We start from the raw sequence: 23690 nt of genomic DNA on the forward strand, positions 1-23690 counted from the left end.
AAGTCTTAAAACATTTTTACATGAGACAGGATAAATTTTCATGGACTACAAATCTATAAAACAGCAAAGATATATTTTGGCCACAGCAATTATTGAAGGATTGCAAAGTATTTTCAAGCTTTTCTGCACAGGGTAAAGCTATAAGACCAGTTTAAAAGCTTGTCATGAACATCCTTACCCTGTTTAATTAGTTATCATGAAAATCCTGATGAAATCCTGGGGTCTGCTTGGGTAAGAAAGGAGCCCTTAAAACAATGGATTTATGGAAGAGAGCCCTCAGTAAATTTACATTGGAGAAAGCTCAGTTTCATGATTACACAGCATATGCTAGCCATGTCTGATACAGTGTTTTGGTAATTCTGACACATAATTAGCACAGGGAATAATTATAACTGAGCTGTGAATCATTGATAAATTATAAAATTGACTGAAAGAACAATCTGCTCCTACAGTGACAGTCTTCCAAAATGCATCACGTCCCTGAACTCTTACTACCATCCAGTAATATCTAGTCACAAATCTGTATAATCCTCTTCATTTTATGGCTTAAAACCAAGGACATTTCCATCCATCTAGAAGGAGGAGCCATGGAAAAGCACCACTCCACAAGAGGGCATGAACCCTGACAACTCATCCAGCTGAGGCTGCAAAGAAAATCGTCCACAGTGTGGACAAGGCCACTGACAATTCAACATTTGTTGAGTGGCACTGCTCATGTGCATGGCCTTTTGTTTAATAATTACTCAGCCTCCAAAAGCCTTTGGGACTGGAAATTAGCATTTTAGAGAAAATCAGTAATGGGAGACTCTATAAAAGAAAGAAAAGCATGACAGTCGACTAAAACTGACTTGTAATTTTTCTAAAGCTACAAGTAAATTTTCAGTCATTTTCAAGGTTTTTCGTTTGGTTGGTTGGCTGTTTTGGTTTTTTGTTTGTTTGTTTTTTTTCAGACAGTAAAGAAATAATTAAAAGACTGAAAAAGAAGACAGGAAGGAAGTTTTCGGGACAATCTGGACAATTCTAGGCTATGACAACATGGAAAAGTCTCCAAAGAGACCATGAAAGGCTCCAGGGGGCTTGTCTGTGCTGCAAGGTGATGGCATATTCCTAAACACTGATGTAGGCCTGAACTTCTGGTGTAACAATTTAGTCTGCAATGGACCTGTATCAATGATAAATTCGTCCAAAAATCAAACTGGAATACAAATTAGCCTTCATAATGCATAAGGTGTTACTAATCTCTTCTTCAACAAGGATAGTAATCTGAATCCTATGGAAAAGCTAGAAAATCAGGCAGTAATTTAATTTACTTGTTTATTTTGTGCCTAGCAGTATGTCAAGACTATGTGTTGAATAAAAATACCAGTCATAAGCAAGTAGGTTTGTGTACTAACAGGTAATGCAAATTTTAACACTTCCCTACAGCTAAGGGGAAGGGAAAAAACATCAAATGTCCCACCAGTTTTTTGGTAGGTTTGGGGCAGAGTTAAGAAATGCGTTTGGTGCTGCCATGTGGAACCACCTCCAGTTAAAATACTGTTCTTCTCTTCTTATATAAGAGAGCTGTGAACAGGATGAAGCAGTAGCCGACTCTGAATATACAAATGCATCTGATTCTCTCTAGTGAGTAAACAAGCTAAAAAAATCCCACTAAACAAACCCAAGCATTGAGCCTGTTCCTCTGCCTACCTGGTACTGGCCTTTAGTCTGTGTCCATGAGACCAGCACAGCAGACTAATTTAATAATTTTTAATTACATTTATCATCACATGTTGAAATTTCAGGATCAAAATCATAACAAGCAAATACTTCCCTTCACCTGTCAGAAGGCTCCAAAAGTCTCCTGGAACAAGGCAGATAATTGCCTTTCAAACAAATGAAAAAACCACACAGAAAATTGACGAAATTAAGGCTCTAAAGGCACAAACTGTGGGATTGGAGAGCCCCTCACAAAAGGTATCTCCATGGCTTAGAGTCAAAGCAGCTTAGCCTGGTGCAGACTGGGCTTAATGAGCTTATTAGTCATAAGGCTGAATATCTCCATCATAAAGTCAAGTGCAAACTCGAATTTGATAGCAAACCTGGTAGCTCTCAGGAACAGACCCATACACTGCAACAGGAGAAATTATAAAGGAGAACAAGAAGAGGAAGATAAAAGACATAGCACTAATAAATTTTTTGGCATTCCTTGTCAAGCATTGTTTTCTAACAGTTAAGTCACTTGAATGATAAACACAATGCACAAAAAGATAAAAAATACCAAGTTCAATCCATCAAAAAATTCTCCAGTTTTACCAGTGTTTCTATGGTTGCATTTATAGTAAATTACATATACTTGCTATAATACATAGCAAGTGTGTCCTTGGGGGACTCTAGTTCCCTTATACTTGGAAGAAGCTATCCATAGTTGCATCTGTTTTTAAGAAGGTAAATTTATCATTCAGAATAATTTTTTCTGGCAGCCATGGAAGCTTAAATCCCACAGAGCAATCCCAGCGTGTCTGCTGTGCTGCAATCCATACCTGCCTGTGAAGCTGCACTTCATCAAGGCCAGGCAAGCAAGCAGCAATTACCAACACTTCATGGTACTGGTGGCTGACCGGACAATGTCCCAGCATATTGCATTTCTTATTTTTTGATACTTTAATAGTTTTAAAATCTGCCTTGTAGCAGACTGCATTTCTCTGTATTGACTGCTGCAGATTTTAGGTGACTCTGCATGTGAAACTGAGGGGCACTCCTCCCTGTGGGCAGTCAGAACCTTGCTGAAGGCAAGGGCACCCTTCTCTTTCTGCCTCTTGGGAATTCCCAGCATGACCCTCTCACTTCCCATGACAGCACCATTTAATACTGAAAGTAATTCTTTTGTGAAGTCTTCTTCAGACTCAGAAACAGGAACGTGAATGCTTTGGGAGATGCAGACTAAGGCAGAACATCAATTATTCAGTTCTAGTCTTACAAACTAACAGCACTACAAGGTTGCTGTTATAAACTCTCTTCCCCAGATCAGCATGAATATGAATAACTTTTACTGTTCTCAGCAGTCCATTTGTGCAGTAAGGGTATTTACAGGCATAAGAGGATTTACTGCTTGATTTTATTCTGTGTTTGTAATAAATGACTCTATAGCAGGATACAGTGTGGGTTCCCCCTTTCATTTTTAGGGCATTCAGATATGCCAGTTAATGATTCAGGATACTTCCTATGATTGTCTTCATAGACGACAATATATTCTAAAATTCAGCTCTGGTTACAAAAAAAAAAGAAAAAAAGGAAAAGAAATAAAGTGCAGCCTCATGGAGCATGTCAGTAATTTAAAATCACCATTAAGCAGAAAAAGAGAGAATACTTTCATCATGCAGAAAAGGTTTAAGCTACGCTTTTCAGGGCAAGAGTCAAAAGAAGCTTCAAACCATAGGCAGTGAAACGCTGGGCACTATCTCAGATCCGAGAGGAGAACAGAGTGTGTGATCCTGTCCCAGCCATCACGCACAGGCTCCAGGCACAGCCACTTCAGTGCCCTCCCCAGAGCCATGTCCCAGGTTTGTGCTAACTGGCACTGAAGCAAAAGGACTTTTCTTTAGAGTTTTACTGTTTTATCAAGGCAGCTTCCACACTCCAACACACACACTGCCAGTACTGCTGGTGGACCCCTGCAGTTTGGTACTATTCATGGAAAATTGTAAAATGGCAAAGATTAGATTGGCTGTGTATATTCTAAAAATGGCCTTTACTCTGAAAAGTTATCAGTCTAACAGTGTTCAGAAATGTCCACACATGTGAAGAGCTGATCAAAAGACAATAAAGACAAAATAGTTGGACACTGCTCTTCTGCAATAATTATGCAGCGACACTGCTGATCAGTTACAAGGTTGTTCAGAAGTGACAATTAGTCATGATTTTTAATGTCACTTTCAGAACTGAATACAAATATATGAGCTAGGTGTCACTTTGCATCTCATATTTCCTGATAAATTGGAACAGATAATTGTCTCTGCTCTGGGAAAACATGCCACCAGCAGCTGTTTTTAAATAAAGGCTTTCACAGAAGTATCCAGCACAAGTTTGAAACCCCTTATCATTTGTCTCTCATGATATAGAAAAGAGCAGTAAAATGAATCTCTGAACAACTTGATCTCAATCAGGGAAGCACATTTTAAAATCTCAGAATTATTCCTGACTGATGAAAAATTCAAAGGTGAAGTGGCACAAATATATCCTATGGGGAACATTCCATCCTGTAAGCTCTCTCCATATTTGTAAATAAAAGTGATCAAATAATTTTTATTTGATCAGGTTAAAAACAATACCCCTCTCAACCTAGTGCTGATGCTTTCCTAAGATCAGGCTTTAAAAGTCCAATTCATCAGTATTGACATCAATTTCACTCACATGCACAGATATGGATGAAGTTAATTTAACTTAAGAAGTATTTTCACAAGAGCTTAGGCTGACTGAGCCTGAGGAGATGTGTTAGTAGCTCCATGCAACTCCTCCAGTACCAAGTTTAAGTATCCAATACCCCCCAGAACAGTCACCATCATGCAAACAGGACACTTACCTGGTGTGTAAGAGAACAATATTCAGGTCTTTTAACAAATCTAAATCTGAAACTCGAGCAGCCTCCAGGCCCCGGGCTGTTCTCAGCTGGGGCCCTGATCTTCTGTTGGAGCTCTTCCACTCCACACAAAATCATTTCATGCAAAGCCACAGGAGTGCCACACTCAGTGGGTCACCCAGTGAGTATTGAAACAATGCAGAACAGCTCCAAATGAGAGTGAGAGATCACCCCCAGCACCAGCCTGCATAATATGTTGGTTACTCCTTGGGATGCAGGAGTCCAATTCCTTTGTCAGTCAGAGTAAAGATTTGAATCTGGGACTTCCACACTCAAATCACATATATGATGTTTCTTTCTGGCCAGAAATTCTACCTCAGAGGTTCTGTAAAACCTCACACTTCGCTTTAAGGGCTCTCTTAGCCAAAAAAACTTTTGCAAATCATACAGGTGTGCAAAAGGTATAGGAAGGCTTACGTTTAGAGAAATTATTATCCTTAGAAGATTCCTCTTTGGATAGAAAACTTGTAGACTGTGAAATGCAGTGAGTCAATTTTTAAAATGTGTATTTCAGTGTTATTTTTGCTACTCTCCTCTCATTTGAGCCTCTACTCTGAAACACACACAAGTGCTTTTTAAATTCAAGCTCAGCTGAAGCCACATAATTTACATTTCTTCTCCAAAACACTTTAAAATTGGCCACAAACTTCCAGAGAACAGACAAGTGTGGTTCTATTTCACATTACCAAAGGCAACGTTACTTTAACACCAGGGAAGGGTCACGGCAGCCAGGTACGTGCACTGGACTCACAGCTCCTAAGACAGACTGAGGAGAAGCAACAGCCTGGAGCAAAGCTGAGCCTGCAAGCAGCAGGAAGAAGGAATTCCCATGGAAGCAGAAGCAGCACACATGCAATTGCTTCAAGGACATGACATGCTGGTTAAGAGTTGTGATTCTTCTTCCTCAGGCTTCACCAGAGTGAATACAAGGATTTGCAAAATACTAAGAAGTTTAAATAAAAACACACAACATGCAATCACTTTTCATTTACTCACTATATCCAATGGAGTTTTGCTTCCAATCTAATTAAAAATGTCAATTAGAATTAGAATAATTAAAGACAGAAACACTCAAGTGTAATGGTAATCTGAAAATGTTTCTTGGCTCATTTTTCCTGTACAATAACTGCAAGCAGTGCATGAACAGAATCACGGTCCTGACCCTGTGTGCCCCATCCCTACACTGTCCCCAGAGGAAACACTCCTGAGGCAGTGACACCACAGCCACTGTGGATAGACAGTGGTTACATTACTTCAGAAGGGAGGAAGGAAGAGAGGAGAATAATGAGAATGTTTAAGGTCAATCTCCTCAATTGACAAAGCACAGACCAACAGATACATAATACACACACACTGTGGGAAGTTTTGCTTAATGAAGTGAGATTTGTAAAGCTGCAAATACCAATAAACCAGTGACAGTTTCTGTTTGAAAGTCTGCTCATGCAGGCAAACACCTTGCCTTGGATAAATAAACCTGTCTGCACCCCTAAAATCCCAGTGACCACAGCTCTTAGAGCCTAACACTCTAATGCTCTGCAATATGCCATGATCAAACGTCCTTTCCTTTGGATTCAGTAGATTTGAGGGAGCCATATATTCTTCACACATAACATTTAAACACCACACACAGATACACAGAAAGGTATTTAAGACAATAGCAGAAATCTGTGATCTCTTTCCTAACTGAAGGAAAAATGTCTCCTGAAGTTTTGCAGTGTTGTTCTCTGTCAGAAGAAAGCAGATGTGTCTTGCTTCTCCACCCCGGGGAAAAAAAAAAGGCAGACTAAAAAAGACAAGATGTGTCAGAGAGACAGAAAATAAACCCCAGAGATGCTAAGCAATACTCTATCCTACAAGGCAAAGGGCCAGCAGGTGCCAGGGCAAACAGTAAATTCCTGCCCTCATTGATTTCCTAAACAGCATTAGCTTTTTAGAAAACATTTTTAGAATCCAAATTATCTCATTTCCAAAACATAAAATCTAAGCCAAATTGCACTTCTATAAACTAATTTATATCAGTGTATCTGGCATATATGGGCTCTTATTTATTATTAAACAGTGGGTACATATTGCACAAATGCTGACATCAAAACTCAACCAATTAAATCTGTCTAGCATCATTTGGGGGATTCTACAAGTGACAGGCAAATTAGGTGTATTAAAGTTATTTTTGAGCAAAAAGTTCCTAAGTTCTTCTCCTTTTTAGAACCACTTAAGTTAATGACTTTGTGTGTCTCTGTGGGAAAAGCTCTCATAGACACAGGTACAAAGTAATTCATCACACAAGATGCTGCTGCCCCTGGCTTCAGACAAAATGCTCCCTTTAAGAAAGAGGGTATTGGTTATGGAGACAGACAGGCAGTTATGAAGGAGAAAACCCAGGCTGCATCCCCCAAATAAAGAGATCTGGGTCAGAAGGAGGCCTAGGGGCTGCCACTGGACAAGCATCCGAGCCAGGTCTCATGTGGAAAAAAGATTTTCAACACCTATCGCAGCCACTGCTGTGATTCACTCATCAGTAGTTACCAGTGTCCTGCCCTCAGATGGATGAATGAACACATTTGTGGTGATAGGAGACAGGCAATTAGCAGCAGCCACATGGCAGATTTATGGAGTCAGTGGTTTCAATTCCTCCACAGGTTAAGGAACCAGTGTTTGAAGGCATGGCTTATCTGCCTTGCAGTGCAGAGCTGCTCTGATCAAAGGCTCTCCATTCCCAGCGTGGCCTTGTGCTGGCCAGACACCTCCCTCTGCCCCTGCTCCCCAACACACACTAAGGGATCTGCCCTTTCTTCTGGGCACAGCTTTTGGGTAAACCATGCTCTCCTCCCATCCTCAAATGATTTAGCCCCTGCGATGGTTCAATATCTATTAGTCAAAGAAGGAATTATATTTGCTGATGGAATAAAGAGAAGAGCAGATTAAAAGAAAAAGTATCTATCAGTTCTTACAGTTAGAGAAGAGATTTCACTAGAGGAGACAAGCATTTAATTCTGTTTGGCCTAGCATTGCACAGAAACCTATTTTTATCAGCACAAAGTGCTTGACTGTCTCTCCGGATAGAATTTTAATGTGAAATGACAATTTAAATTCCACTCTTTTCACACCAATAAAGATCTTATGATAAGAGATCATTTCAAAGTAAAAAATCCACATCTTTTTTTTTCAAAGGAGTTTGGTGATGTGATCAGCTCTGAAATACCAGGTAGCAGTCATGACCAGTGTCACTGACTACCAACAGCAAAGTCAGCCCCAGCCTAAACAAACCTGAGGTTGTTTGAAGCAGGAAGGCAAGTGGGAGTTTCAGTGGCTGGCAAGCACACATGCCCAGCACTCAGCCTTTCTGAATGGCTCCCGACAGAAGGAGAAACAACTCAGGAATCAGCTTCCACTCCTCTCTTTTTAGCAACTTCACATCACTCACTGCAGGGCAACCAGCCCACTAATATTCCAGACAACCTAAAGGTCCTCCAGGAAAAAAAGCTTCTCTTGTTGAGCTCTGTGGTTGAACACACAAAACATGAATTTTGTTTGGGTCAAAGATATGTCCTTTTCACTCCTAATCCTTATTTCTCCTAATACCTCCCCACAAAAAAATGCAGCTAAGTTCCAGGTGTTGGGCTCACAGTAGACACAAAAGTGGAAGAATTTCTATTTCTATATGTTTCCATAGATAGACCAGCCTTTCCCCAAACTGCATTCAGACAGGTAAATATTTTATAATGCTGAGAAACTGTGGTGCTTAAAGCACAGACCAAATAGCCCAGTGAAGGAAACCCCACTGGATACGACATCTTTTTCTTTGGATTTACTTTTAAATTGAAAATTTATTTAGAAATAAGCTCTTTTAGATACCTGGGGAAAAAAAAACAGGGGGGAAGGCAAATAAAAAAAATCCAAGGTCTTTTATAAATTTGCCATATTCTGGAACACCAAAATAATTCCCTAACATTTTTTTCAAGTTTGATACTGTGCATGCAGAGAAATACTAGTAATCATTATTCACAGAAAACCAAGATTATTGTTGCACCCACCTTGACTTAGTTTTGGCCAGAATTAAAGCTCCACATTTCATATGAACTCTTTCCTCTAACCAGTTTTAGACCCATAAAGAACCCTCTTGTTCTTGGCAAGCTAATTCCTAGATATTTTCATTTATCAGCTATCAATAATAAACAAAAAAAGATTTACCCAGGGGATAAAATAGTAAAATAACAACTAATATGTCACTGAAAAGAATGGCTTATTTACATAATCCTACCTGACTTTTCTTTCAGCCCTTTTGCCATCCTGAATCCCAGTAGTGCAAAGCAATCAGTGTAATGGTGGTGCCTGTATCAACTAGATAGAGCTATCACATGTGAAGTTGCTAAACTCAGGACTTGGTTTAAACTGAAGTTGCTAAACTCAGGACTCAGTTAAAACAACTGAGTCAGCTTCTTTTGAAAGTTGGTGCAAGCATGGTGGATCCTGGTCCTACTGCTGGATTGCACAAATGCCTTGTGACACCTCTAGCCTTTGTATTCCAGAGAGAAAACAACATGCCTCTTATCCTCCGCACACCAGGGGAAAAATCCTGGGCCCCACAAACCTTCCAGGCTGGCCCTCCAGCACACAGCAGTGATCTGCAGAGCACTGAGGTTCATGGTAGGTGTTTTTCACCACTGCACACAGAACAGCTGTGTGACTCTGACTCTGTAAATGAGGCTGGGCCTTGGGGCTCCACACTGCAGCTACGGGACAAATACAGGAAGACTGACAGGGAAAAACAGGGACTTTTTCTGCCTGAATATAGAACACTTGCTGCACAGCTGTCTCTGGCCCACGGTTTGCATTTCACCCCTCCAGATTAAAAGCAAACCCAACACCCCTGCCACGCACTGCACTCCCAGCCCTTCCTTTTGTCTGCCCAGCCTCAGCAATGGCAGCATTCGACAGCAGGCCATTGCCTGCAACCGGTATGTGCAGGAAACGTGCCCAGCAGCAAGGACACGAACAGAGAGGGGACCCTGCCCCGTGCCCAGTCCTTGCCTCACAGCACACAGGGACTGCCATGTGGAGGCTGAAAGAGAATCCCCGGTGAAGATGCTCCCCCTCCATCCCCATGGAGATCTGTGCTAGGAGAAGGAAAGGCCAAACTCTGCTACCACAAGCAACAAAGCTGTGCTGTTCTAAGTGTCCTAAATATACATGCTTGCAGGTGGGACCTAAAAAGGCTTAAAACCACACCTGAAATTCTGCCCCAGGCCTGCCCTGGAGGAGTTACTGCCCCAGGTTTCCAAGCTGCTGGAAGCAGCTGCAGGCCAGCTGCAGCCCTTTCCTGTTGTGGCACATGTGGTGTGGAAGCAGCATGTGCTGTGCAGAGCTCCTTCTCAATAACTAAACACTCGACTCTTCAACATGGAAAGAAAGAACCAAACAACATGTAACACCAAACAGCACACAGTGTTCTCAATAAAGCAAGAATATCAATACAATTTTCCAATTGGAGCTTATATTTTGGAAGCAATTAAGTCAATTTATATGTAATATATACTATATATATTATATAGTATATATGATGTATATAGTAATCATACATATATATTATAATTTTGGATTACCCTGCATATCAAGCAGTTAACACTCACCTTTATGACACATTAACAAGTCACATACGTCTATAAATCCATTCTATACATCTCCCAAATACAATGGTTGGCTAAAAATTTTTGGCTTCTTAGAAGATGCAATTACTAATCACTCAGACCCAGAATATTAGAAAAGGAATAAGCAAGAAAAAAAACCCCAAAAGTCTCAGCTGCTTTGCATTTAAGGCTGATCTTGATTATGGTAACTTTATCAATGTTGGGTATTGTTTTGCCAGAGACAAAAAAGAACCTTCAAGTATGAAACAAAAAGTTATTTATTCCCTCAGGGTGCAAGTCAGATAAAGTGCCAGGCGGATCAGGCACATTCACTGTCACTTACCAGGAACTGTCCCTTACTCCTGGCACTTGGGCATACACGGGAAATATTTTGATCACGCTTAAAATTAATTTGTGCATACATAACCTCTACTCAAAGACAACCTTTAAGCACCAGGTTGTTGAATAAGGACTTGATTATCAAGATAAACATATTTTTAAGATACATCTGGGTGCAAATATTTGAGTTTACTGCCCCATGTTGCAGGTTTTCACAGATTTCTTATTATCCAAAGACCTCCAAGAGTAGCCACGAGGGGAGTTCCTAATCCTGGCACACTCAATACCAGCAGGCAGAGACTCCCCAGAGGCAGCACTCACCAGTTCCAAGCACTGCCGGTGCCCGTAGGCAGCAGCGTAGTGCACGGTGTTGTAGCCCTCCTTGTCCTGGATGGATGGGTTGGCGTCGTTCTGGAGGAGGAACTCGAGACACCTGTGGACAATTCCCTGGGGTAAATGTGGGCTCACAAGATTTAACAGGCTCATCCCTCGCTGCAGCTGGAAGTGGCACTGAAAACTGGCAGTGAATCCTGTATTTCCAGCGGCACCTCAAATCACTTTTCACCAACAGCTCCTCATATTCACCATGCTTTTAAACAGAAAATCACCACTCGTCTTTGAAGATCAACTTCATGAAAAAAAATCTTCAACTTAGCCCTTGTGGCTACTCTAGATTACAAAGTTGATTTTCTATTAAAAAGCCTGAAAGATTCTGTACACATGACATAAACAGCCTAGAACTGCTATTCCTCACATAAAAATTCAGATATTAAACCATCAGCCTCCAAACATGCACAGGGCATGCTGGAGAAAAAAGATTTAACTGAGTGACATGAATATATTATCTTTTTTGCTGGCTTTTTTTCAATCATGTTTTTCAAAAGATCCCTTTTGCTTTTTCTAGCTCTTGCCACTTTACCTTATACTATCAAGATACCATCATTTTGTCCTTAGTACTTTCTTGCCCAGCCTGTAATCTGGAGTAAACATAAGGCCATTATTTGATAAAGGGGATTTTTTTTAAAAAATCATTAAGCAGATAGATGAAAATGTTAATCCAAGTGGATGCATTGTGAAAGCCATTGGCTACTTCTTTTTGCAATGTGCAGACTATGCCGTGCATGACACTGAAGACACCGCGTGATACTAAAGCACATGATATTAGAGAATTATAAAAATACTGAAGCTGGACATTTTCCATTAAGAAATGGCAACAAGCACAGAAACAGAAATATCAGGGCACATGTGCACAGAGAAGAGCGTGGAGCACTTTTCTTTAGGTTAGCCCTCATTGAAGCCAAGCATTGTTTTTAGCAGAGCAAAGAACAAGCAGGAGCAGAGTGTGAGGCTGCAAGCCAAAGCGCTGGCATTCTCCAGGAATGAAGTCTAACTGCTTTTGTGACACCAAACTTACAATGCAGCTTCTTTTTCCTTCATCTCAGTGGCTCTTTCAAGTTCTTCAGCATTTTCATGGGAGTTACCTAAAATATTCTTTCTTCTTAGCACAGAGAACAGAAAAATGCAACTTATTCTCAAAATACCACACTGGTGATTTTGATGCAGTCTGCTACCCACCTCCAATCTCCTCTTCAAGGAGCTGGCTTCGTCCAGCCAACAGTGAGGACTGTACAAGTTAATTGAGTGTACTGCATGGGTCTGCAGGGATAAGTTTTGAAAGCTTTGGAGACAACCATAGTGTGGTAGTTTATTGTCCCATAAGTAAATGCCAGAAACAAAAAAAAACATAAATTCTGGTTTCTATCAGATCCAGTTTGACCATCACTTTCTAGAATCCTTCTGTTTCAACCATAGCAATGCTGTGCACTTTTTTCCTTTCCAGAGAGTAACTCAGGATTACTACACCTTGCTTCCTCCTGCAGTAAGCTGCTAGTTCTTCTTTAGCATTTAGGATTTAGAGCAACTTTAATCACTGATACAAAATCACTCTATCTCGAGTCTGCATTAGCTGACTCGCCTCACTTTCTGTCAAATATCTTGGCAACACTGTGTGATCTCTCGGTCACGTTCTTCTCCCTGCTCATTAACTACCCACATCCAGAGTTAATGATGAATATTCTTTGGAATGAGATTGCCTGACCTTGGAAGTTTTTTGACATTCGGCAGGAAAAAAAAAGACCAGACACAACTGCAGACCTATAAAATCATGGTCTGCAAATAGCATTTCATCTATGTAATAAGGCTTCTTCCAGAACATCCCAAACTGAAAAATTTAATGAGAAGACAGCACCACCACATCAGAATCAATTTACGTTTGGATTGTGAGGACAAATAAAAGCCATATACTTTTTCCAAAGTTCAGTAAGAGACTAAAATAAGATTTTTTTTTTTTAATGAGGAATAAAAGTAGATATATCCTGAAGTTAACCAAGAGCTTGTTTAAATGCAGGAACTTCACCTACCAAGAACCAAAGCTGAAAAACACACGCTGAATCATCATTCTCAACCCCCCCCCAAGTAACACCTCACCCTGTAAGACAGAATTAGAAACAGCCAGTGGTGCAAGCCTTCCTACAAGCCTACACTGATTTTCAGGCCAAGCACAGACCTCTGGTGACCCTGCCTCCCTCTTCCCAGCACTGTTCAGGTCTGAGGGATGGGAAAGACATTTTTTTATCAGTACTATCATAGCAAATGCTGAAGAAGCTCTCGAGGCTGTGACGTGGCATTCAGAACTCTGCCACAGAGCTAAAGCAAACTGCCCCTGCCTGGCACTGAGGTGCTGTACTGGGAGAGATGCAGCTCTACTTCTACCAGACCTCACTATACAAGAAACCAAAAACTGCATCCTTCACGTCTAGAGACATTGTGAGACAGAAAAGCATAGGATGAGCTAAAATAAATACAGGTTGCTAACAGTTTTAAAAGAGAACTAACAGGATAATTGAGTCTGGTTTATACAGTATGTTATAAGGAAGAGATTGCCAGAATGTTCAATTGTCTGGGAATTAAAATTGCAGTCAGTAACCACAGCATTTCTATGTCTGGCAGCTGCTTTGCCCCTTTCTCACAAAAACACTGCATTCTGACAAAGGCTGTTCCTCAGGCCTCTAAAAAGGCAACCTGTTTGGACAGGGTGAGCCCTTTTATCTGCTCTGACAGTAGAGTGAGACTGATGGTTAGATCTATGCCATCTTTCCCACAAATCTGTCAAAATGCCCAAATGTCTGTCACTGCACTCCACCCCAGAAGACCTCTCCTGCTGCCTCTTGCTCTATCCCTTCTGATGGACTTGCAATGTAAATACAGAAAATTCTCTAAGCTGTATCTTGAGAGGAAACCACACAGAGGAAACCAGAGGACACAACACTGTGAAAATAGCTCTGTAGGGCAGGGTGGATGCAAAACTGAGCGTTCCTTCAGAGGTAAACCGTGGGGCTGAAATGCCACATCATCTGGGGGCTCGGCTTCCAGGCAAAGCAACTCACTCTGGAGCTGTGCATACATCTGAGAGCAATTCCTGTGCTAGTGGGATCATTTTTTGGCTCAAATGACACAGCATCATGAAGAGGCTCAATACTGATTTAGCACAATTCTGGAAGCAGGAATTCCTGAGAGCTCTCTTACTTTTGGTCCATGTCAGAAGCAGCAGCATAGTGCAGAGGGGTGCGTCCCCAGTCATCTGTTTCATTGATATTGGCTCCTGTTGTCACCAGAGTCTCAATGCAGTGGAAATGACAATTTGCAGCTGCATAGTGCAAAGGTGTCCTGGAACATAAGTGGCAATTTGTTACCTCATATTCCAACATGCACTGAGGAGGATAAAGATAAATCTTAATTGTTGTGCTCCCACAGATTTCCAGCAGTCAATATCAGCACTTTGATTTATGGAAATTTGACAAAATATTGTGTTAATAGGAAGTTCTGGTGCTGCTACAAAGCCTAATAGGATACAGAGCATCAATCTGTGTCTTGCAAACAGCCTAATGGCTGTGAGAGCCTCTGCTGTGGCTCTGCAGACACGCTGCTTCTCCCAGCTGGGAGGCAGAGCACAGCAGTGCCCACCACAGCATCTTGTTTAACTGGCATAGCAACACCCACAGCAACGCTTCCTGTGGGGGCAAAATCCCCTAGGGAGCCCCTCCACTAGCAGCTCTCCTGCCATCATAACCCAGGTGTTGTCTTGGGCACACCAGCACAAGAATTTTGGCAGTGAGAAAAAAAGAAAAGCTGAGATATTTTTAGAACAGAAAACTCAAGAGGGTGGGATGGCTTTAATGTATTTAATGAAGCCTGCACCTGGCTGGCTGGCATGTAACTGCAGCAGCAAGGGTTCTGCACAGAAGGCCAAACTACCTGATTTTACTGCCCTTTTTCATAGAACATATGATTTGCAGTCTGAGGTGGCCTTTCTTCCTTGCCTAGAGATTCTTTCTTTTTTAAAAGAGCTTCGTAATGTACCTACCTTCCACATTTGTCCTTCTTATTAAAATCTGCTCCACTGCTTTGCAAGAGTTTTATACATTCTACATTACTGGAAAGAGAAGTAAAGAAAACAAAACATGAACAAAACAGAAGCTTACACCTGCATTGCACCCGTCCCCTAAAAGCAAAAAGTTACTCTAGTTATTTTTGTATTATTTGCTGTGTAAAAACAGGGTACAGTCAACTATAACATGAAATTCAATCAAACAGAAGTGAAGCTCTAAAAAGAATTATTTTTTTTTTTGGCACTAGAAAACCTCAAACTTCTCTTCTGCAGAAGAAAAAAAATATTAATTTTCCAAAGAGAGCACAGTAAATGTGATCAGTGTGTTTGGAGATTTTCAATGGCAGCTGTACTGTAGTGCTTCCCATTCTGACCTGGTATTTTATAAAGGAACTTTAAAAGAAGTTGTTGCTAGCTTATAAAATGCCAGTCTAATAATGAAGAGGTGACATTTAACAAAATCCACCCCCATGCAGGAAAGCATTCAACAGTAAGCACTTTGCTCAAATCGTGTTTAATTTATGAAATATAATCACAAGAGTCACTTTTAGGTTTATTCTGATACGATTTGTTGACTATTGATAGATTTAAGCCCATCTCCAAGTACTCTGCTAAAAAAGGGGAGTGGCTATTATAGTGATTGTCACATCAACACCGCATTTATAGAAATGGAGAATTTACCACATCCTGGCTATTTCTTCATCTTGTTTAAAGCCAGGTTATTTTTAACAGAAAGCAAACCAGCTGCATTCTGACATCTTTTGTGATACAAGCAAATAAATGTAGGACTCCAAGCCAGAAAATGACATAAAGAAGTGCAGCACTTTCCAAGACTGTTTGTCATTCACAGGGGCAATAAATCCATCACTTGTGCTCACAATCTGATGAGCAGACCTTTGAAATTCTTTTCCTAGCATGCATGCAAGTCCCATTAATGTAGTGGCAGTAAGAGGCCTGTGTCAGGAAATACACTGATGGCTTTTGTAGATCTCTAGCTACAGAAAAAAAAAAGTGGGGGGACTGGATGCAGGAATGCAATATTTTGGTGTACGTCGATCCCAACTCTAAATTGCTGCTGCATAAAATAACTACAGAACATTCACCACAATGCACTTAAAATAAAAACACTTCCTAGTGATGACAATCATAGTAAACCTCTGGGAAAATATGGTTTATTTTCATGAGTCACGTTTGCTTCTTACTGAAGCCTCTCCTTCTCTTTAGGACTTCCAGGATGCTTTTATCATCCTACTGGGGTGCAGCCTTATCAAAGAGGTAGCATCTGAGCTATATTATAATAATCTCCATCCAAGCAACTGTCATACCTCTTATATTAATGTGAGAGAAGTATCAAGATGAATAATTCCAAAATAATAATAAAGCAAATATTTGGATCAATTTTATTGGGGTTTGGAGGGTTTTTTTCCTCCCAAGAACAAAAACTTTATGATACAGATTTTGGTCCACTGAGAAGAAAAAGCAGCTTCCAGAATGACTGCCAAGAATTTGCTGTGGATGAGCATTTCTACCTGCTATAACCCCACAGAATCCAAGGGCTGTAGCCAAAGCTCCGTTTCAGCTGTTTTCTGAGCCATAAAGTACTCAAATGGAAGAGTCAAAACTCAACGCTTGCCAAACGTTCTGTCCTTTTGCTAGATTAACTTCACAGCACTTCACTGACAATTATCTGGAAATATTTAAAATAACTGGATGCTACGTTTATGTTTTAAATTGAAGCATTTCAATTTTCACTTCATAATTTCCATTTTGTGCCCTCCCACCACTTTTCAGGAATGCATCACTCTGAGAGAGGGGCAGCCTTCTCACTTTCTGATTTGGAGGATGTGGATTTGGTTTTGGTTGTTTTTTTGTTGTTGGTTTTTCTTTTAGAAACTTAAACTTGCACCTGAAAAACAGGAGAGAGTGAGATGAACTACATTTGGACTCCAAGGCTGCAATGTGACAGGCACTGCTGCCCAGCTTCATTTTTGGACAAGGACACGGGCCAGAGATGGAGGCCAAGAATAACTTCCCTGCCAGCAGCATCCCAGGAGCTCCAGCTCCTGACTGGGTGTTCCCTAGGGACTCCAGGATGCTCTCCTGGAGCCTGCTGGCCCTTGGGCGACTGTTGTGGCCCTCAGGGAGGCCTGGGCAAGTGCAGCACCCCTCTGAAAGCTGAAACAGCTTTTTTAGGGCCATGAAAAGGAAGAGTTTTCCCCTCTGCCTGAAACTCATGCTTCAATTACACAAATTCCACGTCACCCTACACAAGGGCAGTGGCAAAAGAGAGCCCGGAGCGACCCAGATGACGGCACCAGCCTGCCTTGCACAGCAGTAAGTTCCTGTGAGGATGGCCCAGCCGAGCTGGCTGGCCCCAGTGCGGTACTCACCCTCCGGCCGCGGCCGCGTGCAGGCACGTCCTTCCGAAGCTGTCGGGCGTGTCTATGTCAAAGCCTGCAGACAGCACGTGCTCATTACTAAACAAGGACACTACGCTATACTTTTGTCCTAGTTAGACCACAAGAAACATCGCAGAGACAGAAAAATCAGTTAGTCGGGGAAAAACCAGAGCGCAAGCAACTACAGTCAGAGAGAGAGGTTGTCACGGGAACGGCGAGCGGCGGCTCAGCCCTGGCAGCGCTATAAAAAGAGCCGCGAGGTTGGCGAGCGTCTGTTTCCACATCCAGCTCCTCCACATCCCTGTCTGCAGCCGTGTGACAGGCAGTGAGGAGGCAGAGACCCACCAAGAGGACTGCAACAGCGGGACAGGAGGACAGAAACCACGGAGACAGGAGGGAGAAGAACAGAGTCAGCCTAAACATGAACCATTTTCATTGCGTGTGGTTGTCACATTGGGAAGAGGCTTCCAGCAGCACGTGGGGATTTCATCAAGAAGCTGCAAAGGCAGCAGCCTAAGAGTGCTAGCTCTGCTCACCCAGAGTGTTTTCTCTTCCTGTCTAGGGGTCAAGGCCAGAGCACACCAAGTCTTAATATAATAGGGTATGTAATTACCATTTTTCACATTTCTTTCGCACCCTACAGCACTCAAGGGGGAAAAGTAGATGTAGGACATTTTACATGTTAAGTAATGAAGGAGTTTTCTAGAAAACTCTTATGATCTGGGTCAGGATTTTTTATCTCATATGAACTCTTGCCTGGAAAAAGCAGAATCTGGGATTTGGCCCCTGCTTACTGACTGTTTTGAAATGGTTGCATGAGCAAGCCCTGGCTTCTTCTGCTTTGGGTTTCTGGTGAGGATCCCAAGCCTGTTCTCTTGACACTACACTTCCACTCGTTTTCTCTCTCCTGCCCCCAGAGCTTTGGAGAGCTTTGGCCAGCCTAACTCCTTAACTACAGATCCAGAAACACACTTTAGCTGCATGTAAAATACATCATCATCATCATCCGTGAGATGTAAATACCTGTGCCAGTGCAGACCCCTAGGAGATAATTTCAGAATTAGTCCCTTGGTGGGCAGGGGGGAGAACCTCCAAAACAAAACAGGATCTCACATTCCCACGGTTTGGAAAGGAGTTCCAAATTCCCTCCCTCCCCCAGTGAATTAGTCTAAACTCTCTGAAGCTGCTGGGAGAAAAGAGCTTTGGGCATAAACAACACAGGGAGTACCAGCATGGCTTTGGGAAAGCCTTGCATGCTCTGTGCACCACCCCACACAGTCCAACACAGCAGCACAGGAAGCCTTTCATTAGAATAATCCACAACAAAGAGTAGAAAGGGGCTGCAAGCAGCAGAGACAAACACTACTCGAGTTCCAGGGACAGTGGGGCATTTACTCACCCGATGATAACAATTTCCTGCAGCAGTCTGAGTGGGCATTCAGTGCTGCTAAGTGTAAAGGGAACATGTTGTGGATCCCACACCTGAAAGGAACAGCCTGGTGAGAAAATGCAGGTTACATACATACACAGCACATCAAAAGCTCCTTCCAGAAAGGCAACATTTTTCTTCTGCTTTTCTAGGAAGATCCTTTCTTGCTGCCTGCCGTTATTTTTATCTGTATTTCCGTAACAGCCTTCTTGAGAGTTAAAAATATTCTGATGCTGCAAAATCTTGGCATTATGCTTTGAACAGAACGTGGCAGGATGGTTTGCAAAAATTACAGGCAAAGCCAAGGTAAGAGAGGAAGTAAGAGAGCAGATACTGCTTGGAGTCACTTGCCCAGTTAGCCACAAATTTCTGCACCAGCTACAGACACGGCAACTGCCATTCTGAGGGAAATGTAAATGCTAAAATCTTCACTATATTATTTCTGAATCCCTTTTTGGTTTTGTTTTTTCAGATGACTCTTCACACTTTCCCTTAGGCTGCCATGTCACAGTTTTCTTCTACAGCCTAAGACTAATAATCTAATTTTCCTATGTGATCCAGCTACTCTCCTCACCTCCTCTTTCAATTTTTCCACCCTGTAACACATGACCCTCTTTCCAATCACACAATAAACTTTCAGAGCAGACACAATGGTAAGAAAAGAAAGGTGGCCATTAGACTGAGCCTATCTATCATTAGTCTAAATCTGTATCAGGCAAACATGTATTTTTTAAACAAGCTGAGCACTCAGCAACTTTAATCAGTATCAGGAAATCATGCCAGTTCAGTCCCTAGGCATGCCACTGCTTACTGCCTTAGAATACTTTTGGGTCTGGACATCTCAGTGTCTTTCATTCAGCATTGTTTTCTGTAAAGCATCTTGTTATTCTAGAAATATTATCCCACTGGCAGTTCTCCAAGTGCACATAAACACGGAGCCTCTGAAACTAGCTTGACAAGATTATCATCTACTGCCTGCTCCAGCAGATTTTTTTTTAACTTACAAACTCTGGAACAATAGCAGATGGATTCATATCAGTCCTTCATCTCTGCGAGACAATTGGTGGATGGGAGAGTATGATCACCTCATAGAAGAGGATTTCAGATACAGATCCAAAGACAAAAGATCTTATCTTTCTACCACCATAGATCATAATTACTTAGGAAGCTTAAGACATTAATTAATGTGGATGTTTACAGAGATACCTTGCTCTCTCCAAGATTTTATACATATATGTATTAAACTAATTTGGGTTTGTTTACAAAAAATTTATTCTTTCCAGAACCCACAGGCCCATTCTTTCTCTATCTTCGCATTAAATGTGTGCTCCTTGCTGCTTCACTACACTGAGTGTAGTGCTGCTGCACAGATTTTAATTTTGCTATTAGTAGCATCTATATCTTCAAGTAAATCTATTAAGAAATGATCTGACAGCCTGTTCTTTGAAGAAAACATTGCAAGCTCCACTGAGCTGCTGCATCTGTACGAAGAGGTAGCATTTTCTAGCCATGGATTCCTTTATTTAAGGTCACATTGGACATTCCATATTGCTGTGCTTCTCCCTATACCATTTCCCTCCATCTCCTTCTTTACCTAGTTATCTAACACAATATTATTCATCTTTTTGCTAAGATTTCCACCCAGCAGATGTTCTGGCTGGTTTCCACCGAAATCCACTATCTGCACATTTGCTAGCCAGTGTCCCACTTCTACAGTGCCGTTCACACTGGTTACTCCCATCACTGGCACATTTTCCCTTCCAGTGCATTGCCTCAAAGACTGGCCAAGCTGTCTGCACTTGTGAACAGTGCTGCAGCATTTTCTTTCCTAAACCTGCTTGGGGAGCTCACCCAGAGTTAATGCAGCACATATGGAAAGCACATTTAGCACAGGCAGTAGCATCATTTCCATCTGCCTGGTATCTCTGAGCCAGCTTCTTATTTCACTTATTTCTGCTGCAGGAAAAAGTATTTTATTTGATCAATGTTCCAGTCACCCAACTGTGAAATAAATTTTCTAACTGGATAACCCTGATTCCAAGAGTGGAATGGACTATCCCAGTGCATCTCATTTTCCCTTAAAACCTCCAGATAACAGACAGCGACTGACTGTACTGGAGAAAGAGAGAGGAAAAACCTGCACCTCTATTAAGATACCAAGGTCCTCATGCTGGCTGTACTAATAAAATCCAGTGACACTAGCTGAAACCTGTGGAACTGCACTATTCATGCCAGCTCAAGATCTGTCCCACCTTCTGAGTTTGTAGGGTGACAGTCATGCTTAGCAAAGGAGAATGGGCAAAGTGTCTCTTGCATAAACACCATCGAGCAAATAAACAAAATAAACTGAGAGCTGCAATTATCTCCCAAATGCAAACCAGTCATCTGCATTTGAAAGCAGGGTTTCCTAACTAGGTAAGTCAAGAAAAGTCCCTGGTTTCTATGGCAGGTTCTATGCAAAAGACAAATTATATTTTGGAGACATGTGGAGGTAATTGCCCAAGCCTTACATTCATGAAAGCAGATGCTGCTCTGAAACACCTGGTGCAGATATCCCTCAGGGCACTGCATTACCCTGATCTCATACCCCTGTGTTATGTCCAGGTTTGCTATTTCCTTTTGACAGACCCTAGGAACCTGACCATAACTAAACAATACCCAAGTCCTCTGTATATGTGTGTATATATATATGTACACACATACACCCCTCTACTTCATGTACATTAACACCACGGTCCCCTATCAATGCTTCAGGGAAAAGAAGCAGTACTTGTACCACTTGTAATCACGCAAGTGGGCACAACAGGAACTCAGCAGGGCTTGCTTCCCCTCCCCACTTTCCAATTGTTCATGTTTTAGTCTCATGTAACCCACTGAAGTACAGCACAATTATGCTTGTCAGTTTTAACCTTCCCACTTCAGAAGGTGAGGAGCAGCTGTTTGCAGGCACTGGACATCACACTTGATCCCTACAAACAGCTCCACTTGAGGCACCTACTTGGCAGTGTCGGCTCCGCTGGTTATGAGGGTGTTGATCAAAAGCTCGTGTCCGTATCTTGCAGCCACGTGCAGAGGGGTGTTACCATCCTTATCCACACAGTCGATTTCCCCTCCTGCAGAAGAGATTTCCACACAGTTTAACACTGAAAAATTCAGCATCAACCAGGGACCACAAGTGCTACTTGTCTCTAGCGACAGCCCCACGAGCAGCCCAGAGCTGCTCTCTCAGCCACAGAGACACTGAACTCCCCAGAGCAAGGACCAGCACCAGCAAGCCCTCAGCTGCCAGCCATGGTCTGGAGCAGCACTTGCACCTCCCCCTCCACCTGCAGCGGCGGGGAAGAGTGATGGGAACGGGATGATGCACAAGGGTCGAGTACACGATTTGGATTTGCTGCCTATCTAAAGGTACAAATGGGTGCCCTGAAATAAACTACAAAATAATCTGCTGAACCTGTAGCCTGGTTTGTAAAGGCACTGCCACTCAGCCTTATCAGTACAACAATGCTAAACAGAGTTCACTCCAGAGGCCATCAGGAACATCCTGCAAACGAACGCGTTGTGTGCTCTTTGCATGCCTCACCAAAGAACAGCCAAACAGTGCTCATGTAGGACTTTTCCTTTTGCAATTCAAACCTGGCATCTTGTGTTTTATTCACATAAGCAGGAAAAATGGATTATTTCTTTAGACAGATTACAGACAAGTCCCTGTTTTCTTTTTGGACCAACAACTGTAACTATTTCAGTCTCTCCTTGCCAGTCAGGTTTACTGCACTCCAACTATTCTCTCTTTCCCCCAGTTCTCTCCAGCTGGCCTGCATCCTTGTGGAAGCAAAAGCCAAAACCAGTACTACAGCTGCCATCTCCCAATGCTGAGCTGAGCAAACAGGATTACTTCATGCCTGCTGGCCACACTCCTATCTCAGCACTCCTGGACACTGCACAGCACCATATGCATCCTTGATCCACTTCTTTAAGCACCACAACACTGCTGACTTGTGGTCAGCAACCTTCTGATCCTCTACAAAACCCCAGATCCCTTCCTGAGGGACTGCCACTCACCTGGCTACTGCCATTCTGAACTTGTCCAGCTGATACTCCTGCCACTGTGTGTGATTTTTTTTTGCTTCGTTTGCATTGTAATTTCTGTCTCCAGTTCTACAGGATCATTTTTCATTCTGACTCCACCTTCTGCCAAACTAACAGTCTCTCCCAACTACATTTTTTTTCTCCAGACGTTAAAAGCACATTTTCTATTCCACTATCCAAGCTTTTAATGAAAATATTGGATAGTTCCAAACCCAGAAGGGAAACTCAAAACTCCCTTGTTGCACCTTCCATTTCAACAACAATTCATTTATTACTAATCCCTGAGTGTAGTTTCACAACCAGTTATGCAGCAGCGCTGTAGTATTTTAACACTCTGCTGGTTGGCTGTGAGAATACTTCCTGAAAGCATGTAAAAAGTCTTGCTAACATCAGGATATGGTAATACTTACTGCATGTCCACTATTCACAGGTGATAACAGGGCTTAGTTGCAACAGGAAGAGTTCTAGTAAAGCACTAGACAACATGCTCTGAGAAGCTGTGGATTCCCCATTCCTGGAAGTGTTCAAGGCCAGGCTGGATGAGGCTCTGAGAAACCTGATCTAGTGCAAGGCATGCCCTCCTCATGGCAGTTAGGCTACAGCTGGATGATATTTAAGGTCCCTTCCAACCTTTCTATTTTTTTAATAGTAAACAAAGGTCAGTGAAATGCTTGAACAGGTTCCCTGAGGCACAGCATCCATCAGTGGAGGTCTCCACAAACAGAAACTGCAAGTGGAAAAG

The 23690-nt window shown here is 42.1% G+C and overlaps 1 protein-coding gene across 6 annotated transcripts in view; it reads right to left on the reverse strand.

The window, feature by feature from the left end:
- ANKRD44 (ankyrin repeat domain 44) overlaps window positions 1–23690 on the reverse strand; it is a 140885-nt gene that overhangs the window by 21809 nt on the left and 95386 nt on the right. For 2 of the 6 annotated variants that reach the window (XM_063400212.1, XM_063400208.1), the window contains exons 10-17: window positions 21858–21972; window positions 18830–18912; window positions 17422–17485; window positions 15008–15076; window positions 14170–14310; window positions 11999–12082; window positions 10906–11017; window positions 5615–5641 (exon numbers count right to left, since the gene is read on the reverse strand). In XM_063400212.1, coding sequence (XP_063256282.1) covers window positions 5615–5641; window positions 10906–11017; window positions 11999–12082; window positions 14170–14310; window positions 15008–15076; window positions 17422–17485; window positions 18830–18912; window positions 21858–21972 — 695 coding nt within the window. The remainder of the gene's footprint in view (window positions 1–5614; window positions 5642–10905; window positions 11018–11998; window positions 12083–14169; window positions 14311–15007; window positions 15077–17421; window positions 17486–18829; window positions 18913–21857; window positions 21973–23690) is intronic. The other 4 variants (XM_063400213.1, XM_063400211.1, XM_063400209.1 and 1 more) reach the window with 3 other exon arrangements.

Source organism: Prinia subflava, chromosome 6, assembly GCF_021018805.1.
Source record: "Prinia subflava isolate CZ2003 ecotype Zambia chromosome 6, Cam_Psub_1.2, whole genome shotgun sequence".
NCBI classification, from domain to species: domain Eukaryota; kingdom Metazoa; phylum Chordata; class Aves; order Passeriformes; family Cisticolidae; genus Prinia; species Prinia subflava.